The 27,496-nt window shown below is 52.9% G+C and overlaps 1 protein-coding gene across 1 annotated transcript in view; it reads left to right on the forward strand.

Annotated features, from left to right (window-relative positions):
• The first annotated feature begins 23,925 nt into the window (after window positions 1-23,925).
• The window catches only part of GRHL3 (grainyhead like transcription factor 3), a 32,017-nt gene continuing 28,446 nt past the window's right edge, over window positions 23,926-27,496 (forward strand). The window contains exon 1 of the mRNA XM_079138301.1: window positions 23,926-24,156. Within this exon, the coding sequence (XP_078994427.1) occupies window positions 24,140-24,156 (17 nt within the window). The 5' untranslated portion in view covers window positions 23,926-24,139. The remainder of the gene's footprint in view (window positions 24,157-27,496) is intronic.

The raw sequence follows: 27,496 nt of genomic DNA on the forward strand, positions 1-27,496 counted from the left end.
TTCAAAAACGTGGAATCTGCATATAATGAGGCCCGACGGTGCGGACTTGGTCTTCTTCCCGCTTTCAAGGGTCCAGCTGGCACTCAGCAAGCTCCCTGTGCCTGCGCCGGGCCTTGAGGCTGCTCCGGGGGCCGGTGTCCGGACCCGGTTCCCTGCCCTTCACGGAGTGGCCCTGGGAATCCAGCGAGGGGTTAAGGATGCCTGCAGAACGCCAAGTTCATTGCCAGACACGCAGCAGGTGCTCGAAACCAGCCACCGTTGCCATCATGGTGACCCAGTGACCACGTGGGCAGTACCCTGGGGCGGAGGCGGGCTTTCCACCTGGCTTGGGGAAGGGCTTTCTGCGCCAGAGCCTCAGGTCCACCTCACATTCGGGGACTCTTTTCCCCATCCGTCCCCTCTGGCCATTGAGACAACTGTCCGAATGTTGAAGACTGTGGTCAATAAAATGATTTCTTGCCCTGCACAGGGGTGCCCGCCAGGAATCCCAGCCACCCGGGAGACGGAGGCAGGAGGGTCACAGGTTCAAGGCCACCCTGGGCAACTTAGTCAGACCCTGTCTCAACATAAAATAGAAAAGGCTGGGGGCGGGGGCAGGGCTCAGGGGTAGAGCGCTCGCCTAGCAGCGTGAGGCCCTGGGCTCCATCCTCAGCACTGCATAAAAATAAAATAAAGGTATTTTGTCCACCTACAGCTAAAACAAAACAAAAAGCCTGGGGCTACAGCTCAGGGGCCTGGCACACCCGAGACCCCGGTTCAATCTCTGGCACTTCATGACACCAGGCGGTGACAGGCTTTCCTCCCTGGCAGGGACAGTCTCGCCCTCCTTTCTGCACTTCTGCGGTGGCCCTGGGTCTGCGCCCTTTCCTCGTGGTTCCCAGAGCCTGCTCCGCACACTCCCAGGGGTGCTGCTTAACAGTCACAAGCCCTGGGCTCACACCTGTGAGTCGAAAAAAATGGGCCCAGAGAGAGCTGAGCTTCTTACCGCAAACCTGGCCCAAACAGAGTAGACCACGGTCTCCAAACGGAATAGAAGGCCACGGTCAGAGTCGGCACGTGCCCTGCATAGGACAGGGAGGGAGGTTGGGGGCGGAACCAATGGCCTGGATGGCCAAAGAAAGTCTCCAATGAGCAGCCATCGAATGAAGTGGAACCCCCTTGGAGCTCCTTCTTCCCTGACCACCACCAGAAAGGAGAGCAGCGGAAGGAATCGATGCGTAACAAGCGCTAGCATTTTCGACACTCCACTCTGTGACTGGCTCTGCTCTGTGCATTTGGAGTCTATTAGCTAATTTAATCCTGGCTCCAATCCTAGAAGATAGTGCTGCTGCCCCTATTTTACAGATGAGGAAACTGAAGCTCAGAGAAGCTAAGTCCTGGGGTCTCGTTCCCAGGGCTGGTCGGTGAGGAACTGGGCTGGAATCTGCGAAGCGGGCTCCAGAGGCGGCCCTCGTAGCCAGGATCGCCATGGCTTGTCCCTTGGAGGTGTTTCAGGAGGCAGACACCCCACCGTGGGTGGTGACGCAGGGCTGCCCTGCTCACCCTGCTCCCTGAATCCTTGGGTCCCGACTCCTCTGCCTTTTGCCATGTGGTTCCGACAGTCTGGCCAGGGGATCTCCTTCTGCTTCCTTCCCAGTCCAGTCCCCTGCTCCCCGTCATGCCCTGGGCAATCCTGTCTCCAGGCCTTCCCCGCGGCCCCCTGGTCTCCCCAGGCCCTTCTGTGGCAGTCCCCAGCTCTCCATGTCCAACTGGGAGGCCAGTCTGGCCCGGGGAGCCCTCCCTGGCAGTAACGTCGGGGGCCTCATGAACTTGGGGCTTCCATAAAACAGCTTGTCCACCCTCCCTGCCCCAACCCCTGTCCCCCCGAGGAACCTTCACGGGCCAGCAGCGGGGCTGCGTCCTCCACCCCTCCCGCCCCAGACACTGACGTGCAGGAGGACAGGGCGCTTGCCGACCACGCATCTTTTCTAAGTGACCTGACAACCAATCACCTTTGGGCCAGAAGGAGGACTTCCCGAGGGTGGAGATCCAGGCCTTCTCTGGGACATGGACGCCTAGGGCTTCAGCTCAGGGGCCAGGGCTTCAAGCCTCTGCCCCACTTCTCTCTGGCAGGGCAGGGACCTCACCTTTGGGAACCTCATTTCCTCGTCCGTAGATTGAAGAGATTGGAGACACCAGGCCGGCGACAGAATGTGGTTATTCCTGGGTCCCCTGCTCTCCCTTCCCAGCCATGACACTTACGTCCACCTGAAGGAAGACCAGCTCAGTCGGAATGTGGGCCAGTGTGCTGGAACGGCAGTGCATGGCTGTGACATCACCCCTAGGCCTCTGCTTGCTCTCTGCCAAGTGGGGACAATGACAGTGACTCCTAGGAGAGAGGGACCGTAATGGTGGCTCCTGGGAGAGAGAAGCAGGGATTAAATGTGGCCAGGCCGGGCGGCCCCACTTGGAGATGAAGCTGCCTCACTTTCTAGCCCTGTGACCTCGAGCAGGTTACTTAATGGCTCTGAGCCTCAGTTTCCCTGTCTGTAAAAAGGGGTAAGAACGAAGTCGCCCGTGGCCCTGGGTGAACTGATATACAGGGAGTGCTTAGAACAGAGGCCGGTGTGCAGAAACCGCTGTTCGCCACCGGGCTGCTGGGGGGAGCCCTCAGGTCCCACGTGGAACGTGGCGGTCCAGACTGCGGCCTGTGCCAAGAGCTCGTGGGAGGAGCTGCCGTTTCTCATGAACTGGGCTCAGATTCGGCACGTTACATATGAGCTCGGGGGACCCCCAGCCCTGGGCGGGAACTCTAGGGCTCCCATCCCGGAAAGGGGTCGCCTTCTCCCTTTGGGTAGGTGACCCTTTGTGCAATTTTGGGTGTGCCCTGCTGCCTGACAAGTGTCCCTCCCACCCCGCCCTGTCTCCCTGGGCACCCTGTGCCAGCCTGTCCACACATACGGTGATGAGACCTGATCCCGGAGCTGAGGGAGACGCTCAGGGTCCCAGGACCAGGTGGCAGGGGGTCATAATTGTGGGTTTCGCCAAAATTGTGGAAATGATGAGCTCGCTTTGTGCAGGTCCTCTGAAGGCCCCGCTGGGCTCCTCCTCAGCCCTTCCCTGCCAGGGTCCCCGAGCCCCATCTGCCTGTACTGACAGGTGGCTTCCTGTGCGTGCTAAGCACCTGCTGTGAAATGCTGTGTCGAATCCTCACAAATGCTGTTATTTCCCCCATTTTACAGCTGAAAAAAACCCCTGAGTCTCAGGGAGGTGCAGTGGCTCACCCCACAGTGAGTGGCCCATCCGCTCCCAGGCCTTTCTGGGAGCCCGTGTTCTGAACCTCGGCCCCAGTCTGCCTCCCGAACAGCCTCACAACCTGACACCCGGCTCTGGAATCCAACAGCCCTGCCTCTGGTCTTGGCTCTGACGTGGTGTGATCCTGGGACGTCACATCGCCTCTCTGAGCCTGGCTTTATTCCTGGACTTACTGTGAGATAAGAAAATATGTCGCCAAGTGCCTGACAGACAAGGGTGCAGGCAGGCGATGCTGCCCCTCTGCTCTGGCGTCATCGTTAGCGTCGCTGGTGAGGAGCCGTGAGGTCTCTCCCACCTGGATACAGGCCTCAGGGGTCAGGAGACCTCTTGGTCTTGGAGGCACCCCGTGCCACATTTGAGAATACGTTTTCCATTTTCTCCCAGATCCCGAATTGCAAAATTATGACTGAGTCATGGTGTTCCCGTTTTGCTTATCCGAAGCCATCGCATCGTAGGAACCACAGCAAGCGACAGAATCTTTGATGGAAAGCAAATTAAACCAAACCCCTCATTTGCTGTGTGAGTCAATGAGCTCCTCTGTTCTGTGTTTTCTCTGACGGAATGTCCACCTTTGGCCAGGAGGCTCCCACGACCACACTGAAGCTACCGCGGGAGTCCTCGGAGGGAAGGACTTTCTAGAAGTCCCGAGCCGCTCTGCCCTGGTTTCCTCTCTCTTTTTTATAATGTGTTTTCTGGGAGGGGCAGATGTACCAGAAGAGAGGGACAGAGAGGGCCTGCACGTTTCCTGATCCAGGAACACGTCCCCAAGACAAAGCCGGAGTCCGATATTCCCCTGTGACCCACTTCCCTCTGTGGCCCAGAGCGAGTATCGCTCTGATTTGTGGGTGACAGTGCAATGGTCACCTCCCTCCTCAAACTTACCTCTCCCAGTAAGACAGGGAGGAACCACCGGCCTGGCATTGGGCAATCGCGGGGCCAGGCAGGGCTCCATGAACCCCACTAGAGAACCCTGGGCTCCTGCTGCCAGGCCCCACCCCAGCTACTCTGGGGCTTTGCTAGGTAATTTATAAGCTTCTCCACTTTGCCTCTTATTATGTGCTTCTTCATAATGAGCAGGCTGAGAACATTCAGGATTTCCTTAATTGGCGTTTCCTCCTTCCTGAGCATTCTTTCTTAGGACGTTTATAGACTGTTTATTGCCTTGCAAAGTCTGACACTGGACCAGGCAAGAGGGTTCCTTCACTGGAAAGGGGAAGGGGCAAGTGTCTGGCTCATTCATTCCACCTAGGTCAAGGTGGGCCTTGAGCTGGCCACTTCCTGTCCCCAGAGGGAACACATGACAAACACACAGCTAGCCAGGACTGAAGAGACCTCCTATCTACATTGTTTTCAATATTCAGAGAGCCAGAAATTGGTCTCCCCCAGGGTGTGGAATCGAACGCTTGTCATCCCAGACTTGGGAGGCTGAGGCAAGAGGATCATGAGTTGGAGGCCGGCCTCAGTCACTTAGTGAGGCCCTAAGCAACTTAGCGAGACCCTGTCTCCCAATAAAGAGGGCTGGGGATATGGCTCAGTGGTAGAGTGACCCTGGATTCAGTTTCCGCTCTCTGAGGAAGTTGCTTTCATAGGAGCTTTTCCCTCAGCCTCAAGCTGAGGTGGGTGGAGGAAGGGCTGGAGGGGAGGGGATATAGTCCTCCTTAACAAAACCCTTTTCTTTTCATTTGGTGGCATTTGACACACCAGCATGCTTAATAAAACAGGTGGCAGGCACAGAAGACAAAGTGCTGATTCCACCAGGCCGCTGTTCTTTCCTCTTGGGCCTTGACTGCCTGACAGCCATGTTTAACAGGGAGAGATGGGGTTTATCTCACTGTGCCGGGTCAAGTTCCCCTCCCAGGAGGCTGGCGTGGACTGTCTGTCTATCTTAATCATTTACCTGGGTTGCCTGAGAACTAGTGAGGTGGTCGTTAAGACTAACAACCATAACAAATGACTGGTAACCATTTTTTGAAGAAATGAAGTTCACAAAACGCAGTATCTGGTCTGTGATTCTATTTTTGTGGGGAGAGAAAATCTACTTACTTATGGACAGAAAAATAGTTTATAAGATTTTTAAATACTCCCATTGAATTTTAAAGATGTGACTTTAGAAATTTTTAGCCATGTACTGGCTTTGGTCCTTTTGAAAAAAAATGTCTCCAGAAAATCTATGTTACATTTTGGGGGGAAAGAATAGATGGACAGCAAGACACTCTGGGAGAGACCCGGCAAATCCACCCCCAGCTTGGTGGTTCAGACCCGAACTAGGCGTCAGGGACTCACTTCTGCTTTTATGTCTCGTACCCGCCTTTTCGGTCTGGACCCCTCCTCTCCAGCCCAGGGGGTTGGAGGTGAAGGGAAATCATCACCTGCTGTTGGTGTTGGACTCTGAAGTGCTTTTGCTTCTGGGCTGGGCTCCTTCGTCGTGAGAGCTGCTGCAGAAGCACGCAGGGGGAGGAGTGGCTGTCTTTCTGCAGTCCCAAGACACTTGGTTTCCCCTTTCCTCCACTTTATTGTGAAGAGCTGAGGAGCTGTGCTCAGAGGGGGTTTGTTGGAAAAATTTGCCCTTTAAAACTGGGTCAGGCGTCCAGGCCTCAGGTGAGACATTGTCTCTCCCGCCTTTCAGGGCCTTGAGGGAGCTGCTGGGTCTCTGGCTTCCTCAACCCTGCCGGCTCCCTCCCACTGGAGGCTAGCTGGGGGGTCTTGACACCCCTTGCTGCAAGAGGGCAGGGGGCTGTAGAAAGAGCCTGGAGGTGAGCAGGATGGCCGCCTGCTGTCTGGGAGTGAGACCCAAGAAGAAACCTCATAGCTGCAAACAGTCATTTCCTCCTACCCCAAGCCCCTGGCAACTACTTATCTAGTCTCTGTCTTTACGGGCTTGTCTATTCTGCACGTTTCATAAAATGAAATCATTCAAAATGGGGACCATGTCTGGTTTCTTTCACGTAGCAATCGTTTTCAAAGTTCATTCCTGTTACACTTCACTCTTGTTTATGGCTGCATAATATTCCGCAGGGTAGATGTATTATCACCTTTTTAATCTATTCATTAGTTGATGGACATTAGGGCTATTCCCTTGTTTAGTGTGTTGCAAGTGTAAAATACACAGCCAATTTCAAAGACTTGCACAAAAATAATGTAAAATATCTTGTTAATTATTTATAGTCATTGCACATTGAAATAATATCTTTTATATAGTGGGTTAAATAAAATATATCACTTTTTTTTAAGGAGTCTAAAAGCCATGCAGAGGAGGTGTGACTGTTGAGGAGGGAAGGCAGGGACCCTTCCTCCTGGGACCTCTTGGTGCAGCTCACCCCACCCCACCCAGCGGGGGACCTGAAGCCAGGACAGGGCGAGGCTGGGGAGGAGCACACTTTCGGAGTCGCCCTGCCTTGGCACCTAGGGGAGTCGGAGCCAGTGCAAGTCCAGGCAGGAGGCGGCAGATGACTGGGAGGGACCGGGACTGGAATTATTGGACAAAAGAAGTAACTGGAGCGGCCACTGACAGCGATGCCTTCCCTGGCACCTGCCAGGCCCCGAGCCGCTGTAGGCTGCTCTGGCAGCCATCGCTCAAGTGCCCGCGGGCTCCTGTGCTCCTCTCGGAGCCGAGGAGCAGGGTTGAGGTGCAGGGCTGCACCAGAGGCTTTGCTGCCTCTGGGCCCCTGGGGCCAGGAGGAGCTGGAGCCCCAGCCCTGCTGTCACTAATGTCCTGTCCTGTGCCCTTGATCTCCTCATTGTTAGGCAAGGGAACTGGATTAGACGATCTGTGTCCCAGCTTCCACTGTCAGGTCCTGGAGACAGTCCTGGGTTGCACAGACGTGGGATCGAATCCTGGTGTCGTCCTTGCCAGCTGTGGGGCTTCCCTGTGCCTGGACCCCCTGCCTTAAAACGGAGCAAACAGTGAGCAGCTACCTCGCAGGGTCACTGGAAGTTTAAATGAGACCCTGTGGCCGGCGCTCAGTGCTCCTACGTGCCGAGCTTTGACCTCGGTGCTTTGAACAGAGGAGCGCATTTAATCCTCCCAATAAGCCCTCAGAGCAGGGCCGCACTGCCCACGCTGTATCGCGAGAACGTGGCAGGGCCGGGAGTCCCCCAGGCCACCCCGTCCCCAGCACAGGTAGCGGGCATGACGTGCTGTTGATGAACGGGAGGAGGAGGGAAGCAGAGCCCTGACTGTCCAAACCCATCTGGTGGGAATAAGATCCTGCTGCCCCGTAAATAGATGGGGAAGCCACGCCCTGGAGGACGCAGCAGCCAGCCGGTGGCAGTGAGACCAGGTCTCTTGGCTCAGAGCACCCCCCCCCCAATATCTGAACCTGGAGCGGACCCTGAATTGCATGTGCAAATCTGTCCCTGGACAAGCAGCCCGACCCAGGCTGAGCTTGGAACTCGGGCTTGGGGGATTAATATCTGGAAAACCTTTGCCCTCCTTGGTGCAGAGTCTCTGAATTTCATCCAGGTACAATTAATTCTTCGTTGTTAGCGTGTGCATCTCATGGTGATTGACTGTGCAGGGCACTTAGAAAGTCACCCACAGCTTCCAGACCCAGTTCAAATATTTCCTGAAATGTGCACCCTGGGCAGAGGGCATGCTGGGCACGAGAGAACGCAGAGATGAAGGAACTCGTTTCTTACTGACCTCCATTTCTCAGCAAGAAATTCCATTACTCAAGAATAAGTGCTTAAGATGGACAAAAATGCTAAAACCCAGTGCTGGTGATGGTACAGGGAAACAATCACACCCATCCCCTGCTGGTGAGAAAAGATCTGGCTGCAAGGACAATATCACAAGCATACATTTGAGCCTTCCTTTAAAACCCCGCAGTTCTACTTCTTCAAATCGGCCCCAAGGAAATAATCAAGGCTGGTCACGAATGTTTAGCCATGACCATGTTCCTACAGCACCGTTTATGATAATGTGATATTGAACACAACCATGCCCCTCATGGGGGACCTGAAATTGAGGCACAGTTCTTCCATATAAAGGTCATTATACAACATTCAATGCTGGAAAGAGGAACATATTGCAGTTTAGAGGGTTAAGAGGAGGGATATAAACATTATCCATAACACAACAGCATTTTGAGGGGAAGAAAACATATTGTAAGAGTTGAGTCACTCTCAGGCATTATTTCAATTCTATAACATAATGCTTGCTTTAGAAAAGTTTAATAAACACTTAAATGTCCTTAGTGCTCTTTTCACTCTCATTTTATGATTGAGGAAACTGAGGCTCAGAATTTGAGAGACTAGCCCACCGCACATGACCAGGATTAGGGTTCACTTCTGTGCAGTTAGCTCGGTGGATCTGCTTTCCCACAAGAGGAAAGGTGAGGAAGAACCACGGCAGACCTCTCTGGATGGAAAACCATGAGTATTTAGTCTTTCCTTGGTTTTTCCTCTCAATGTGCTTATCATTAGAAGAGAAATGGTCATTTCACACGCAACTCGATTTTCCAACTGTTCACATCACAAAACCAAACCCTTCAACTCTGAGGGATTCTTCCTGGCAGATCTTCCACTGCCGGGCATCTGCCTGGCAGATCTTCCGGGGACTGATTCAGACAGGACAGGCCTTGTGTCTGGCCTTCAGAGCTCACTCCCAGCCAGCGCCTTACGCGGAAGCCCAAGGACCAGGTCTCCAGCTGGCAGGTCCACGTCTCTGTCAGCTGCTACGTGCCAAGTTGGGACTTCACCAGCAACTCAAAGGGGCACCTAGGTCTCACTGATCCCATTCATCACCCCAATTTCATTTCAGAATGAGTTAGGAGAAGAGAAGTCCGAAGGAGGTAGTGAAGATCCTTAAAAAAAAAAAAAAAAAAAAAAGTGTTTTGTTTCTTCCAAGTCAGCTCGGGATCCCTGGAGTCACCGTGCCCGGGGAGTGCACGGACCGCTCTGAGTCACAGGCTGCCCGGCTGCGGTGATAACTGTTCACAGTGAAACTGTCCATCATAGCCACTCCTTGACAGCGAGGTCCCTGCTGAAAGGAAGCGGGTGGGACCAGACCAAAGTCACTGTGGCTGGGGAGGGACAGGTGGTTGTGATCACAGTAAAAATAGCAAAACAAAAAACAGCAATAATGAGGTGAGAACTTACAGACGCTGAGAGGCTCCGCATTAGCAGATGGGGGACACCAGGCTGAGTGAGGTTGGGTACCGAGCCCCAGAGTGCACAGCTGTTGACGGGCGGTCAGGGTTATGAAGCGAGGCCTCGGGAACTGCTGTTTGCATATCTCTGGGTCAAAAAGATCTCACCTTTTTTTGATTTCTGTGATGCCTCTTGAGTCAGTCTGGCTTAAGGAGTCTGAGATCAGGCGGTCCTGGGTTTGCATTCTATTGCTGGCACTACATGTTTTTGTGACCTTGGGTCTCAGTGCAGTCACCCCTTGGCATCATCTGGGGATTGGTTCCGTGACCCCCAGAAAATACCCAAGTCTGCAGGTGCTCAAGTCCCTTATGTGAAGTGTGTGCACATGACCTACACGTATCCTCTGTATGCTTTAGGTCATCTCCAGGTTACTTACAATATCTAATATAAAGCAGATGTTGTCTAAGTGTTGTTTTGCTATATTGTACCAGAGAAGTCTGTATGTGTTCAGTAGAGACAAGATTCTTTTCTCCAAATATCTTTGATCCATGGCTGGTTGAATCCGTAGACAGAGAGCCAGATGCGAAGGGCCAGCTGTATTCTCAATGCAAAAGGGAGGGCATGATAACACGCACCTCAGCCACATAGAGGCCTGGGGTTGGAAGGTGGTCACTATTGTTTTTTCTGTGTTATAATGTAATGAGGCTAAACCATTCACATTTGTTATGCATATAAACCTGTGGTAGAGACTTAGGGCTACTCTGTACTTAAGTCTTAAATATGTGTGTAAAGAACTTAGCTTACAGTTTGGCACATAGTAGGTGCTTAATACATGATAGCTATTGTTTTTCTTCTTTATTTTCATGAATCTGGCTTCTGCTCAAACTCACAAACATTTGTAGAATGCACGTCATGAGGCCTGAGATAGAAGGTCTTATGAGGCAGGAAAGCAGAGAGCTAGGAATCGGCTTCATTTCCAGGGAGCCGGGCGACACTAAATGAAGGCCAGCAGCACGAACAGCGTGCTTGAGAGAATAACAGATGAAGGAGTGAGACCTGGGTGGTGATTTTTATCTTTAGATTAAATTTATACCACAGAGCCAGGCATGGTGGCGCACCTGTAATCCCAGCAGCTCAGGAGGCTGAGGTGGGAGGATTGCAGGTTCAAGGCCAGTCTCAGCAAATTAGCAAAGCCCTAAGCAGCTGAGTGAGACCCTGTTTCAAAATGAAAAAGTAGAAAAGGTCTGGAGATGAGGCTCAGTGATAAAGCACCCCAGTATCTCCCCTCACCAAAAAAAAAAAGCTACAAGCAGAAACATACAGACCTTAAAAGTACATTCAGCAAATTCTGGCAAATGTAGTCACCCATGTCACCACCACCAGAGGCAAGATCTAGAACCTTCCATCTCCTCCAGAGCCCCTCCATGCCCCTTCTAATCAATCCCAGCCCCCAAAGGCAATCACCGCTCTGATGTTTTCCACAAATTAGTTCTGCCTTTGCTTGACCTTCACATACACGGAGTCATTCCGAATGTCTTGTGTGGCTTCTGCTTCTTTCGGTTAACGCGGCTGCTGGGTCTGAGTGGCTGAAGGCACCTGAGGATCAAATAAGCACCAGGAAGGCAGAGGAGGGCGGCCGAGGCAGACTGATAACAGGCAGGAAGGGAGACAGATAAGCAAGATGTGTATTTGGGGATGGGAGTGACCAGAGCAGGGGGCACCATAGGGAGGAGGGGGAAGCAGGAGGCACTGTGGAAGGCTGCAGCTCTGTGGACAGGGCATCCAGTGCCCGGGCCCGCGTGGACTTCATCCTGAGCGGGCGGGAGAGGGTGGCAGATCCAAGAGAGGCCTGGGGAGCTCTGGGTTTGGAGGAGGCACATGTGTAGCCACTCGAGGCAACAGCACAGAGGTCAGGAAGAGCCCGGAGGCCAGGATGTCAGTCCCTTGATGGCCGGAGTGTCCGTCCACCATGTCCACCATGTCCACCCTCTCTACAGTCTTGTCTCTTCATTCACCAAAAAAAAGCACTGCTCTGGCCTGGGCTCTGGACTTTGGTCTGTCCATCATGTCCCATCCTGGGCTTTGGTCCTGCACTGAGGAAGAAAGAAAGTCACAGTGGGGTAAACCCGGCTGCAGTCGTTTCAAGGTCTCCCCGCCGCCCCGAATTCTGGGAGATCCTCGATTCTTCTGGAAACATCCTCATCAATTCGCGACCTCTTCACCCTCACTGTCACTGCTTCTCCGGGTCATGATGGGCACTGGCTGGGGACAGGGAGGATGAAATCGTGGTCATCTGTTTGGAAAATGTTGGGTTAACAGACAGACAGACCAAACAGGCGTCCCGGCTGCAGGACTTCCCAGAGGCGCGCCTGTGCCCTGTTAACTTGCAGGAGGGTCGGGCGTGAGGTTTGCCCGGATGTTCTGCCCTCAGATCGCTTGGGGCCCGGAGCGTCTGGGCACTGTGCCTTCCTGGGGACGCACTTGTTTGGAAGTGATTCGAGGCCAGGAGCGGAAAGCCAATTCCCAGGAAGGCTGGGCCAGAGCGGGGCAGGGCTTGGAGCCGAGGAGAAAGGTTGGAAGCCCTTGGTTACTGGCCACTGGGCATGACCGGGACTGGGAAGAAGGCCCTCCGCAGTCTCTAGGCCCACACCCCGCTTTCCCACAGACAGAAGCGCGAGGGGCACCGGGCTCTGTCCCGATCAACAGCTCGGACAAGTCACCTCTTGAAGCTGCGCTTCCGTTCCTGCTGTCAAAGGACTACAAAGCGGTCAGGCGGGTCTTCCAGCGCGAGGGTGCCCAGAGGCAGGCGGATCTGCACCTCGGCTTGGGGCAGAGCTTCACAAGGACTGCCGACGAGGTCTGGGAGCAATCGGGGACCTGGGCCCAAATCCTAACCCTGTCACTTACCGGAGGAAGTCCCTTTAGTTCTCTTGGTTCAGTTTCCCCACCTGATAAATGAGAGTCATCATCAGCCCCCATCCCCCACCCCATGGCGAAGCCGGAACATCGTAACACATGGGGCGTAAACTGGCACAGTGCTGTCACTGAGGCTGGAAAAGGCGCTCGTTAAATTCCTCTAAAGCCCATTGTAACCCTAAAGGGAAACTTGTAGCCTTAAAATGGTTAAGTGGCTCTTTCACAGTAGGGGTAAAAACTGGTAGGACAAGTCGAAACCAACTGCTCGGTGCTTCCGGTGGCTGTTGCCACTGTTTTTATTTTCTGTAAAGCCCACCGGACCACCCCCCCCAGGGTGGGGGAGCCTGGAGGAGGGACTCTCTCAGGGACCCTGAATGCCTCCTTCAGCCCCGTCATTTGTCTCCTGCTGGGTGTGACTCAGATTGCTGGGGGGTCGGGAGGGGATGTCAGAGGTCAGCGGCCCCCTCCCAAGAGCACAGCACTGCTTCCCGGTGAGGCTGTTTACAGTAAGCGTCCTCTCCCGCCACCAGCTAATCCCCTGGGGGAGCGGAGGGCTCCGGCCCAAGGCACCCAGGCGCATCCCCGGTCTGAGGTCGGGGGCACTGCGCTCAGCTGCGTGCGGGCTGCGCTTTCCGCTCTCGGGCCTGCCCTGGGCCTTGCTGGAGCTCCAGAAAACATCCTGGATCTTGCGAACAGTGCTCCTTGGCTGAGGAAGTTCTGAACGGCAGCTGCTGGACATAGTGGGTTTTGAAGATGCTATTGAGTTGCTGGGGTTTACAAAATGCGACCTTGGAAACTGGTGCTTATTCTTTCTACCTTTTTTTTAAGGACCTTCAAAGTCACAGAGCTCAGCCTGCTGGAAAGTACCGAGTGACTTTCAATCTCAAACCTTCATTTCACGGTTGAAGTTCCGCTCAGAGAGCAGGAGTGACTTGCCTAAGGTGAGCACGGCCTGTGCACAGCAGGAACCCTCACCCTGGAGGGCCAGCTCAACTCAGTCCAAGGCTTGCTCCTTCCTGTGCAAGGACAGTACCGGCCACAGCTCTGGAGCTCTCAGCAATGTGCCGGGAACTGCAGTAAGCCCTTGGTATGCAGGCAGTCCTCACAACCATCCTATGAAATAAATGCTATTCCCATTTTACAGATAAGGAAACTGAAGGAAAAAAAAAAAAGCCCTTAAGTTCAGGGTCACAGCTAACAAAAAGCCGAGCCAGGTTTCAAACCTAGTATCCCCAAGCCCCAGGTGACAATCCTTAACACAATTGAAGGTATAGCACGTCTTTAATGAAGGGCCTCCACTTTCAACCACCCTAAAGCACTTCACGGGCTCCAGGGGACCCCAAGGTCTGGAGAGGGAAGAGTGTGAAATACAGACTTCCACACTGGTCCCACCCAGATGGGGCCACTTCTGAGCGGTCACTTTAGTGCAAGAGCAGCCAAATGAAATACTGTGACCCTAGACTGTGTCATCAGACAATTCAAAGGCCACTGGTCATTTTGAAATATGGCCAAACAACCAAAGTCATAGGCTGGAGAGTCAAATTCTTATCACCTGCTTATCAAGACTCCTTGGAGATTTCTTCAGGGTCCATCACTGGGCAGGGCTGGGGTGTCTGCACAAGACCTGAGGTACCAGACGCTCACTGTCAACGGGGCTCGTCCGCACAGAGCTGCCCAGGCATGAGTCAGGCTTCTAGGGAACCTGGGCACAGAGCAACGTCATGCCCCAGCCTCCGAGGTAGGGAACATGGTGACTAACCCCATCATCTGCCCTGGGCTGAGTGCCCTGTGTGGCAGAAGCAAAGGAAGAGACAAGACAAGGACTCACTGTTTCACTGGGTGGCAAGATATGCCCATCTCTAAGGGTGAAAACAATGGCCAATGTTTATCAGGTCTTATCATGCACCAGAACAGTGTTAAATGTTCTGCATATATTACCTCATTTGCAAAAACCTTAAGAGGTAGGAGTTATGCGTACTTTGCAGATGAAGAGACTGGGCTCTGAGAGGTCAAAGCACTTGCCTGAGGACACACAGCAGTAAGTGATAGAGCCAGAACTGGAACTCAAGTACGTGGGCTTCAGAATCCGAGCGCTGGCTCAGCTGGTTGCGCTGTTACTGGTGTGAGTGCTGAGTGTTCCCCGGGAGAGCTCTGTGCTCCCTGGGGGTAAGAGCAGCCTCTTACAGACTCCTCCAACAGAAGAGGTTCTGGGAAATTCGTTAACAAAGCCAACACTGCAAAAGTTCACTGTGATGTATAGGATGGATGTTTCCAGGTAGAGGGACTTCACGGAGGTCCTCCCCGGGCTTCCTAGTGGGCGTGTCCACGGAGGACCCCTGGGCTTCCTAGTGGGCGTGTTCACAGCTGATCTCCCTCCCCAGCCTGCGGAGCAGATGCTGGACCTGAGCAAGACCCCAGAAGGTTCACGCAAGGACCGCTCAGTGAGGTAACGGAGGTGATGGGTCAGCATTTGAGCCAAACGACCAGAGTTCAAATCCCAGCACTGTGGTTACTCTAGAGCGGCCATGGCCTGCTTCCACACCTGCCAAACAAACGTGGGCAACTGTAAGGCCTGAGGGAAGCAGGGAGGATCGAGCACGCAGACCTGCCTCACAGTTTAGTGCTCAATAAGTGTGTTGCGGTTTGGATGTGAGGTGTCCCCAAAGCTCACATGTGACACAGTGCAAGAAGGCCCAGCGGAGAGATGGTGGGCGGTGAGAGTCTTGACCAGTCAGCGAATGAATCCCCACGGGGCCTGACCGACTGGTGACTGAAGTGGTGGGGTGCGGCTGGCGGAGGTGGCACTGGGCGTGGCTTTGGGGCACGTTCGTGCACCTGGCGAGTGGCGCTCTGCCTCCTGATCACCACGTGAGCTGCTTCCCTCTGCCCCACACTCCACCATGATGTTCCACCTGCCTTGACTGAGGACTGAGACCTCTGAAACCGTCAGCCTCCAAATAAACTTGTCCTCCTCTGCAGTGGTTTTGGTCAGGTCCTTTAGTCGCAGCAGCGAAGAACGCAGACTGAAACAAAGCGGCAGTGATTATAATAATGGGGGCGGTGGGTGCTGGGATGGACCCAGGGCCTCACACGTGCCAACATGCACTCTACCACTGGCCACACCCCCGTTCTTCCTCTTTGGGGGTTTTGTGTTGTCGTTAGTACTGGACTGAACCCAGGGGTGCTATGCCACCGAGTTATATCCGCAGCTCTTTTTAAAGTTTTGAGACAGGGTCTCAATAAGTCGCCCAGGCTGGCCTGGAGCTTGCGATCCTCCAGCCTCAGTGTCCCAGCTGCTGGGATTACAGAAATGTGCCACCATGACCAGCTCCGACTTTCAATGATTAAATCAATCTCCGCATTCACTGAATGAGATGATACATGAACACTGCATGAATGTAGATAGTTGGATCTTGAAGGGAAGGAGAGTCCAGAGCAGCTGAGGAATGGACACTGTGGTAAATAAGCTGGATAGATGTCCTGGGCCTGGACGGGTAGGAGAGCTGAGCACAGCCCGGCAAGCGTCTGGGTGGTGTGAGCAGCCCTTCAGAGCCCAGGGAACGGGCACAGTGGCAAATCATCAGTCGAGAGATCGACAGTGACTTAGAGTGGTCACCTTGGTGAGGACCAAACATCACAGTTTCTAAATCCTTCCCTTCTTATTCCTCTCTGCTATTCATCTGGTGCCAAATACAGAATCTTAAAAATCTTGCTTGGCAGGCCTGCCAGGGTTCAGAAAATCCCTCACCCAAATGTTCAGACCCGAGACAGAGCACTTAACCTCTGAACCCATGGCTTCTGTCTTCCCAGGGGGCTGCAGAACTCAGAACAGCCCCAGCAAAACTCCCTGGCAGAATCAGATCTAAACACCAGTGGTAGCCTTTGAAGGGACACTCCCAAGTAACCAGCTGGCTGGGATCCCTGGTTTCACTGTGCCTATCTGGACCTCTCTGAGCCCAGAGCACACGGGCCCCACCCAGACCCAGGAAGGCAGCCCTGCCCTGCCCACTTGCTCTTTCTGGTCAGCACTGGGGCCCCAGGAACCTCTCTGCCTGAACCAGACCCTGGCCATTTCCCCACGGTATTTCTTCCAGAAAAACCTCAGCTTAACCCTCAAAGCCCCTCCTTGACCCTACAGAGGAAGGAGTACATTTTCAGGATTGCTTGCCATGACGATGATTGGGATCAGTAGTTCTTCCTCCACAATGTACTTTTATTTGGAAGTGGGCAGTGTGTTGTGTAATGGCCCTTAAGGCACAGGCTGAAGATGGACCCAGCAATAGTGATAGTGGTGGATAACAGAGAGGCTGCTGGGGCCTGGGATCCTGGTCCCTGGAAAGAGTGGGCCATCAGGTGGCTGGGCTCAGCTCTTTCGGGCAGGCCTCCCCTCCCAGGTCTGAGAGCGCGTTCTTCCTGGCACCCCTCTCTGGCTGCTTCCTGTTCGGCTGATTCCTGGCAACAGAGGAAGAGTCTCTGAATGGCACTTGGGCTGCTTCCTGCACAGCTCAGGGATAAGAGCCTACTTTGCCTTGCTACTTTTTAATAACTGCAAAATTTCTTTTTCCTATTAACAGAAGAATGTCACCAGGTAAGCCAAAAGAAGAAACATAAATCATACCTGCCTCATTTTCCATGAACACCTCTGTGAGTGTCCTTCTGCTCTTTTTCTATTCATAGAAATGGACTTTACATACAGGAATGGACTAATTTGCTAAAGGCAGAGGAAGGGAAAGACTTACATACAGGCAATCAGACCCAGGCTCCACTCGGCTCAGAGACCCTGGAAGTGCGACCGGGGAAGCTGGGGTAGGATCACAAATTCAGGGCCAGTCTCAGCAACTGAGCAAGACCCTCCCTTAAAAAAAAAAAAAAAAAAAATTAAAAAAAGAACTGGGGATAAAACTCAGTGGCAAAGCACCGTGGGTTCCAATCCCTAGAGCCCCTCAAAGCATAACCTGGGTAAGTTGGCCCACCCCTGGGCCTCACTTTCCTCATCTGTAAGTGAGGATAGTAGCTCTTACCTCATGAGATCCCTGTGAGGATTCAGAGATGATGAGCAAATGCTAACAAAGGTAAATGACTTCCAGGGGACTAAGGACACCTCTGTGCCCCTTTTAAATTGTGGCCTGGTGGGCAGCTGCCTTCAGTGTCTGCATTTACTCCCCCGGACCTCTGCTGAGGGCTGTTGGTATTAGTTCTCATTTCTCAGGACTGAGCCATGCCCGATGCCCGTCCTTGTAGATGACTTTCTGCACACAGAGATTATTTGCTTAGACTAAATTCCTATGGGTGAAACTGCTAGGTCAAAGGATGACAGCTAAGTTCCAACTGGTTCATTCTTCCCAGCCAGGAGAGAAGCCCATTCCCCCAACCCTGGCCACTACTGGGTTAGCATTTTCTTTCATCCTTAACTTAATACGTGACAAAAATAACTGCTTACTTTCTGGGTATGCAGAGACTTTCTCTTATATTTTAGGGGACGATTTCAGGGTGACCTTAGACCCTATAATGAGTCCTCATGTTCAAGGAACCTCTAGGAAGGAATGTAGGTGGTGTTATTGGCAGAGCTGTGATAAATATCTAAAGTACAGACTGTCAAAGGGCCGGAGGCTGCCCACTCCCGTCCCGGATTCCGCATGAGCACAACTAGCAGGCCCACCCAAACCTTCAAAGGAGGCCCGTGTCCTCCACCTTCCACTCCTTCCAGTGATGGGCAGAGAACGATGATGAAACACCTGCAGAGCTTCAGGGGCAGCCCTGAGCAGGCCTCTGGGACCCCCTGGGAACCCACATCTCGGATGATGCTGAGGTGCTAATCCAAAGTCCTTTGCTTGGCTGGGGCACTCTCTCTGAACCTCGGTTTATCCCTCAAGTGGGACCAATAACACCTTCTTGCTCCCGCCTCTCGGGGAGGCTGCCAGATCAGAGAGAAAGTCCAGGCAGATACCTGGAAACCAGCTCTGCACATAGACAGGGCTGTTTGAAGGGAGTGGAGTACCTGCGGCTACGAGCTCAGCTGGAGTTCATGGGAACAGGAAGTGGCTGAGAGGACTGCTTCCTAGGTCGATGCTCACCCATAATACCAGCTCCCTTTGACTGGGTCCCTGTTTTTGTCACTGGTTTAACATCCATTCCTCACTTAATTCTTAGGGATGAGGAGTGAAGGGGAGACCTACTTACAGAAGGAAAATCACCGGCCTGGAGTGAAGACACTGGGTAGGCCAATTAAAAGAGGAGAAGGGATTCAAACTTTGGAGGCTTCCCTCGAAGGTAAAGGCAACAGCAAGTCTGCTCAGACTGTTAGTAACTGGCATAAATTACACTCTCCCGTCCATTCTTCATTTCTCAACAAGTCCTACTGAGCAGCTATTGAGACCTGGGACAGGTGCTACGTGAGTTTGCTTTTCATGGTACAGTTCCTGCCCCCCAGAAGCTCACAGACCCACCCACTTCCCTGTACTATCAACCAGCCCGTCAGTGTTTCTCCTCTGTCGATCCATTCTAGGCCTTGTTCCAAAAAGGAACCCATGAGACCAGAAGGACAGTTTCCACAGCTTTGGGGTCAAGCAGACCTCGGTTCCATTCTCAGTAACTAAGTGAATAGCCAGGGGACCTCAGGTGCTACATCGCCTCTCTGAGCCCACTTCCTCTTCTGTAAAATGGGGGTAAGCATGGCACCTACTTCCTGGGACTCTTGAGAGAATTACGTGGTAGGCACTTAAAGGACGAGAACGGTGCCCGGCACGCTGAGTTATCTTGTCTAATCTTCATGATAATCGCTTCACTGAGGAGGGAACCCAGGAAAGAGGAAGTGAAGTTGTTGTCCACCGTCTCAGGCGGTGACTCCAGAGCTTCTTACGTCCTTTAGTAACTCGGACAATAGTGCAGGAATGACGCCCACCTGGGGCGAATTGTGTGAACAAATTTTACAGGTGGAAATGGGGACAACCATCTAAACTATGCGTCACAGAGTTAAGTGCTCAATACATGGGTGTAACTGTTACTGCTAAGTCACAATCAGATGGAGCACCTGAGCTTGAAGTTTGGTGCCTGCACATCAGTCAGCCTCCATTCTCCATCCCTGCACGTCCTATGGAAGCACCCAGCAAGGGTTCTGAATGTCTTCCCTCTAGCTGCAGCTTTCCCCCAGGAAGCCTGGGGACACAATGGCTATTTAGTCAATGGGCACTTATTTTGGTTTAATGACATTTAAACCGGGGCATTATGTAGATTTTCTAATTCAAAAGCAATACAAGCTCAATGCAGAACATTTTGGGAGTGGGACAGGGAAAAATTAATCTTGTCATTTCAGTGCCACAGAAAGGTACAGGTAGGGATACACCATTTTTCTTTTTTCTCTTTTTTTTTTCCTTTCTTTTTGGTACCAGGGATTGAACCCAGGGGTGCTTAACCACTGAGCCACATCTCCAGCACTTTTTTTTTTTTTTTTTTTTTTTTTTTAACTTTGTGACAGGTGCTTAGGGCCTCACTAAGTTACTGAGGCTGGCGTTGAACTGCCATCCTCCTGCCTCAGCCTCCCAAACTGCTAGGATTACAGGAGTATACCACACACCTGGCTAGGTATATATCATTTCAATAGGCCACCAAATTTTCATTAAAAGTTTCAGAGAATCAAGTTCTAAGCTGTTAGAAAAGGAAGCGTTGTAAGCAGGGTCACTGTGTGGAATAAAGGTCCCAAGCTGGCATGGTAGCAATCTGCACAGACACACAAAGCAGCCCGGCTCACCCAGCTTCCCAGGCTCAGTGGCCTAAGCTCACTACACACCACAGGGAGTGTCGCGTTCTTCCAGGGCAGTTGACTCAGGGCAGTCACAGTCTTTTAAGGGGAGGGAGGGATGAAGGGCTGGGCCACCCTCCAACAGGACAGATCACAACATCTGGAGGAGGAACAGTCATCCGGAAAGAAAACCTAGGTGCTCCTGATATTAAATCCACCCTTCCGTGATTCACTAATCTGGCTTTACAGGGGTGGAAACCGGGGCTCCGAGAGGAGAGGATTTACTCAGTGAGAGTTGAGAGGCCAGCGGTCAGGCAGAACTTGAATTCAGAACCCTCTCTAACTTAGGCCAATTCTACCAGAATGGAGTCAGGAGAATTCAAATCTCCGTTCCTTCACTTACTAGCTTCTGATGTTTAGTAAATCGTTTAACCAGCAGAAGCCTCAGTTTCTTCATTTGTAAAATAAGGTTGCCCTCTTCTTCCTTAGGTTCAAACGAGAATTAAAGGAGGGAGAAAGGCTAGTCTGACAACTGAGCACCATGTGCTTCACGTGCAGTATCTCACTGGACACACAATGACCTTATGGGGGCTGGGTATTAATTTTATATCCGTTTTACAGGTGAGGAAACTGAGCCTCAGCTTAAGTCACCTGCCCAACAGCCTGGAGCAAGTAAAGGGCTGGGCTGAGATTTGACTGGTTTTGGTACCCGGGATTGAACCCGGTGACATTTTTAACACTGAGCTACACCCCCAGTCCTTTTTTTATTTTGAGACAGGTTCTCACTAAGTTTCTGAGGCTGACCTTGAGCTTGTGATCCTCCAGTCTCGGCCTCCCGAGTTGCTGGGATTCCAGGTGTACACCATTGCACCCGGCTGAGTTGGGGTTTAAGTAGACTTCCGTTAGTCTTAGAGCCATACCATTCCAGAATGCAAGTAACTCAGCACGGTGCTTGCACAACGCAAACACTAACTAGCAGCCATCATTATTTAATGTTATTGTGAATACAATCACTGTCACATGTGATTGGTTGGTCTGTTTTTAATCTCCTTGACAGAGAACCCAAGAACTGGGTTATGCCAGAAGCGGAAAGAAGGGTCAGCCTCACCCAGTCGTGGGCCAAGCTCACGCTGCCCAGGAGCAGGACGGGCTGCAGCAACAGCTGGGCCGTGTCTCTTTAAAACCTTGGTCTCTGCCTGGTGGGAATGAAGGCCTGGAGCAGTCTTGCCTCCTAACAGAGGTGCACCTGCTGTTTGAGGGGTTCATGGTGTCCTGCCTGCCTACCCCAGACCACTAGTCCCTCCGTCCTACCCACCTGCAGCCTTCCTGTGTGTGAAGGCATAGAAACCCCTCCATGACTTGGGCCTCTGCCCATCTCCAAAGATGGACTTGGCTGATCAAAGAGGCAGGACCCCAAGATACGGAAAGAGGACCTATTTTTTAAAAAGCCCAGTGAAGCCCAGTGCGGTTGTACACATCTGTGATCCTGGCAACTCAGGAGGCTGAGGCAGGAAGATCACATGTTTGAGGCCAGTCTGGACAACTCAGCAAGACCCTGTCTCAAAAAAAAAAAAAAAAAAAAATAGCTAGCTAGCTAGATCGGGCTGGGGATTTAGCTCCATGACACAGTGCCCGTGGCTTCAATCCCCAGTACTACAGACAGTAATCAATCAATTCAAAAGTCAGTGAGCCGGGCACCGTGGCACACACCTCTAACCCAGCTACCTGAAAGGATCGCCAGTTTGAGGGCAGCCTGGCAATTTGGTGTGACGCTGCCCTCAAAATAAAAGATAAAGGGCTGGAGATAGAGCTTCGTGGTAGAGAGCTCCTAGGTTCAATTCCCGGTGCTGCAAAAAATAAAAATAATAAGTAAGTAGATAAGCTCAGTGCGCACAGACGGGCTGCCCGGAGTTCCAGCCCCCTGCAGGCCCAGGCAGCATGAGTCACCCAGCCCTCCGCCAGTGCGTTGCAACACTGCTGACAGAAACCACAGCCTTCCCAGGGGGACAGTTCACAGAGAAGCGCGCCACCCTGGAGGCTACAGCGAGCTCTGCAGTCGTAGTCGAAACCGCGGCCTTCCTGCCACTAGCCCCTGTGAAGTGGCTGCAGCAGGCTGTGCTCTTGACTAAATCCAGCTCCAGCTCCACTGCCTCACTGGGCAGCTTGAGCAGTTTACCTAATCACTTTGTACCTCAGTCTGCTCATCTATAAAGTGGGAATAAGAAGTGTCTGTCCCCCCAGGGTGGTTTAAGGATTAAATGAGATAATGCCCGAAAAGGTGGAGCTGGGCCTGAGACCGTAGTATACAGCCCCTGGGAGCCAGAGGCTGAATTGGAGAGTCAAGGTGAATGAGACAGACAAGGTCTTTACTCTTACAGCATTCATATTCCAGAGGAAGGGAGACAGACAATTAGTTAGAAAAATATCCAAAAGTCCCGAGGCCTCTGCAGAGGACACAAATGAAGTGGTGTGACATAAGAGCTGAATGTCTCCAGCAGGGGTGACGGGAGAGGGCTGTTCTGAGGAAGTGACTTGATTATCAGCAATTGTTATTATGGCCTATTGTGGGGGCCTCTGGGGTGCCTCCACACAGCCTCCAATGAAAAATCAAACTCTCCACTGTTTTCAAACCCAAGGGGGCACCTTTGAATTCCGAATTTCCCCCTGGAACCTCCATCAGATCTGGAGGCAGCCCCTGCAGACGTGCTTGCCTTTGAGAGACAAAGCCCAGGTGAGGTTCCCAGGCAGACCAGGCAAAGCGGGAGCGGGCAGCAAGAGAGAATGGGGAGGAAAAGATCCCAAGATCTTCAGCTTACATTTAATTTCAAATTAATCCTGGTGGAATCTCTTTTAAAAGCTCCAGCGTTGTCCTCTTTGTGTCTGTGGATATTCTGGCTTTACCAACGGTGTTCTTTATAGAAGACAGCTCATGGCAATTATTCCCCAATTGCTCCACCTGGCATCTGATTTCTCTTGAGTTCCCAGTGCAGAACAGAACACTGAGGAGTTTGAGAAATGACGAGCTAGGTAAGGCTTCAGAGGTGGTCAGCTTCAACTTTTCCATCCCTTCTGTGCTGGCCAGAGGCCCGTGGTTTGCCCACATCCCATTTAGATCTGTATCATACTAGATAAAAAGCTACCCTGACCCTACTCCTCCACTGTTAACACACACACACACACACTCACACACACACAGATGGTAAATAGTAACCCTGGTTTTTTGGCCTATTTTCCCAGAACCCAGAGTAGGACCTCTCATATATCTGGTGCTCAATAAATGCAGGTTGAATTGAGGCCACTGGATTCAGCTCAAGCGGGGAGCCACACTCGGAGGACGAGGTCTGAGGAGTCAGAAACGGGCTCTGACACGAGGTTGTGCCCTTGGCAAAGCAAGCCTCCTTTTCCTCCCTCCTGTGTGGTGGGCGTCGGGAGGAAGACGGGGGGGGGGGGGGGGGGCTGCGAGTCCACCATTGAGGGTTACTAGGAAAATCACAAGAAGTCGCTTGGATGATTGGAAAATATCATCCACAAATATTGTCTTAGGGGAAAAGTCCTGAGGAAAAGAAGGGAACTTATACAGAGACCTACCTGGGGAGAATCTGCGCTCTCCTTTGAGAGCTCCCCGTGGCAGAAGAGGGGGCAAAGGGCTGTGATCGGGGGGATGTTTCTGGGATCCGAGATACTAACTAGACACAGAGATCGAGGTTTTTTTAAGCCTTGGATTTTTCACTCCGGTTGTCTCGCTTCTTTCCAGCATTTTTTCCTCCTCCCTCCTCCGCTCGTCTCCGCCCCCCGCCCCCTCACCGGGAAAGGAATTGGCCGGCCCCGCCCAGCCAGCCCCCCAGGACTCCGCCCCTGCGCGGCGGGCCAAGAGTTAACAGCTGCACCTGTTGAGGTATTCGGCAGTCGCAGGCACCTGTACCCACAGCCAATCAGCGCCGGCGCTGCCGGGAACCTACCTGTCAGCAAAATCCCAACACCCAAACCTCAACATAAATCAAACCCTTCCCTGGGCAGGGGATGTCTGCGTCGGGCCCGCATTAGGGACCAGCGGTCAGCGGAGCCGCAGCGCGCGGGGTCGCCGGAGCCGGGAGCAGGAAGATGTCGAATGAACTTGAGTGAGTAACCATCGGGGGATGCCGGGCCGCCCTCTGGGCCTAGGGTCTGGATGGGGTTTCCAAGCCGGGACGAGCGGCGAGGCCGGCGCCAGGATTCACACGGCAATTTGTAAGGGTAAATGAATGGGCCGAGGATCCTGCGCTGCGTGTCGAGGCAAGCCCCAGTCTCGAGCTGGAGCTGAGTGTTTCCCTGGGAAAATACTTTTTCTCTTTCTCTCTGCGGAGCAGTTTCGAGCCAGGGAGGGAAACACAGGACTGAAACTGAAGGTTTGGAGCCCCACTTTCTGATACTCTGAAGGGGCCTCGGAAATGAGAGGCCATCCCAGCCTCACGGAGCCTTTCCATCTTCTTGCCAAAAGGAACTTCTTCGAGGTGGCTCCCGTAGCGTCTTGGGCAGAGAGTTGGGTTTCTCTGAAGGGACTTGTTTGTTGAGTTGGAGCCACCCCAAGCGAGAAAGGCAGTGTGGTGGGGAAACGTGCACTCTGTGGTGGGCTTGACCTAGGTTCAGATCCAGGCTCTCCCTTGCGAGCTGTGTGTTCTTGCACGAGTCATCCAACTTATCCGAGCTTCATTTTCCTCATCTGGAAAATGGGTACAAGAATGCTTTGTAGGAGTCTCAAGAGAGTTAAGTGGCTGAAGTCTGTAAAATGCTTAGCACAGAGCCAAGGTCTGAAGAGGTGTTCATAAAATGTGATTGATTTTATTCAGAGGCAGTTCTAAGGCTGGGGAAGCCAAGGAGTGGTTTTTGGTGAGGTCACCTCTGTTGCCTGGCAGGAGGCAGGTGCATCCCTGCCCAGATTTGGAATTCAGAATCATGAGTGGCTAATGCTGACCTTTACTGTGGACCCTGGATGGAGGTCCAGACCTCCGAGGAGGTGGGATGAGGCTAGGATCTGGGCTGCGTTAGCTGGGGTTTAGGTCGCTGGTAAGAGAAGCCGACCTTTTAAACACTGACTCTCCTCTTCCTGCCGCCAGAGGTGAGTGGGCAGAGGCAAGGGCTGAATGATCTTTTCTTACTTCCAAGCCACTCAATTGTTTTAAGAACTTAAAGACTATAGGCAGAGCAGCTGGCTGGTCCTGACTGCAGTTGGGAGTCCATGATTCTTAGCCAGCTCTTGGGCTCTTCTGGGTCCGTCAGTTATGTTCATAATATAGTCACTGGGGATAATGAGCATCGGCTATCATTTGAATGAATTTCCCCGGGGTTGACAAAGTGTTGACCACAAACTAGAACAAGAGAGGGAGCACTGCACTGATGTTTGGGTTCAAGTCCCAGCCCTGCCACTTATCCGTGTGACTTTGGGCAAGTTGCTTCACTTCTCAGGGTCCTTGCCTGTAAACTGTGGCATTAGTGGTACCCACCTCATGCAGTTGTTCAGGATTCAACAACTTCACAATAGTGATTCCTTTAAAGCCCGAAAGGGAGCAAGCTAATAACTCCATTGTTATTTCATAGAAAAATAAGCAAGTGAGCTTTTATGAACCCTCTTGCTTTCCAGCTTTCCACACTTGGAACATCCACAAAAAAAAAAAAAAAAAAAAAAAAAAAAAAAAAAATTTGAGATGTGCCTCCATCCTATTTAGATCTGCTGGTTAAAACTGCAGAGGTTGCAGGCAGAATCTATCTGTGTTGCTCCTTAGAGGGCAAGTGTCCTGAAGCAGGTTACTTGGACAGAAAGGTTTTCTGCTTTTCTTCTCCTTAATTTGAAGTCATGTCGGCTGACAGTGGAGGCCTCTCTATTTGGGTGCTTGGAGAGGGAAGCCTGTGCCTGCTGAGTAATTGCAGGCTGACTCTGAAGCCACCTCTTGAGATTACAATGACAGAGCCTGGGGCTCAGCTGCCCCTATTGATAAGGGGGGATACCAGGTGCTTGGCTTGCAAGTTCTGCCCCGCTGCTATTGTGACCTTCTGTCTTGCTGGGGCAACCCCTTAACAAGCATGGAGCTGGGAAGACTGGTTCAGACATTCATCCCGAGCGCTGATGGAGGGACCAACTCTTGCTAGCCCTGGGTGCAGTGCACAAAGTTGGACTTGGATCTCTCCATTCTGCCTCTTACCAGCTGCAGGATCCTGGTGAATCTGTTTATCCTCCCTGACCCTCAGTTTCCCCATCTGTGAATGACGTCTATGAACACCTACCTGGCAGGGGAGCAGTGAGCTCCCATAAGTGGATCACCGCCTGGAGTAGAGCTCCAAGACGTCGGCCTGATGACTAGGCCTCGGGTGGAAGGCGGCACTTCCAAGGCCGGGTGTTGGGCAGCATGGAGGCCTGCCGGTGGCGTCAGAAACTAGCTCTAGGCAGCTGGTGGGTGGCGAGCGCCTGGGCTTTTCATGTGGTTGGGCCCAGCGCCGGGCGCCTCCGCCAGCCCCCAGGCCTCTGCCCGCCGCCCAGGCTGCCTCCAGCCCGCAGCCTCCCATGCCCTGCGGCTGGCCTCTGCCGCGCAGGCTCCTGGGGCCCCGGCCCTAGTGCTCCCGGGGAAACAGCCGGAGCCTGTGCCGCGCTGCGCCTGCGCACTGGTTGCCCTCGGCCTGCCAGAGTGGGCACTGAGAGAGCCGGCCAGACCTAGGCCAGCTGCTGTGCGCGCTTGTGGCCCCTGGCCCTTGCAAGTGCCCCTAGGGTCCCCTGTGTGCCTGGTGCGCCCACACCCTCCGGCCTCGCGCCTTGCGTCGGGCGCCGTGTCACGGTGGAGGAAAGCAGGGCTTGGCCGCATTGCGACCTGGCACACAGTAGGTCCACCAAACGGAGGCTGCATGTCAGGATCATCCCGCAGCCTGGACTCCCACCCCACCCCCACCCCCACCCCTTGGGAATTTTATCCCCGTCTCCAAGTCCCCTGAGAGAGGCGACTGAGTGAGGTGGCTGGGGGCTGGGATCCAGGCTGGGCCAGTGGCCAAGGCCCCGCCGCCGCCGTCCATCTGATCTCGGGAGCACCGGCTCCAGACTGCCTGGAGCGCTGAAAGAGTTAACCAGGAACGCCTCCCCGCTGCGGTTTTGTGGTCGAAACCATGATTGCCAGGAGCAAATTTTTGTCGTGCACAAGGTGTGTTATTAAAAGTCGGAGTTACGCTGCTGGTGAATGAAAAGTTAAAAGCCCTCATTAAGCTCGGGCTGTAAAACAGGCGGACTGTGCCGAGAGAGGCCGAGGGACAACCCTAACGGCGGCCCAGGCACCCGAGGTCCCTTAGGCTCTGAGAGTCAGCGACAGGCCCAGCAGTTTGTCAAGAAGCCCCACACTGAGGAACAGGAGGCAGAAAGGGCAGCAGAGCTGAAGCTCAGTTTGGATCCCCAGCTTTTCATTGGGTTAAAGCAAAAACAGCAAAAATTGAGCACTGACCCGC

This window comes from Sciurus vulgaris, assembly GCF_902686455.1.
Source record: "Sciurus vulgaris genome assembly, chromosome: 1".
Lineage (NCBI taxonomy): Eukaryota > Metazoa > Chordata > Mammalia > Rodentia > Sciuridae > Sciurus > Sciurus vulgaris.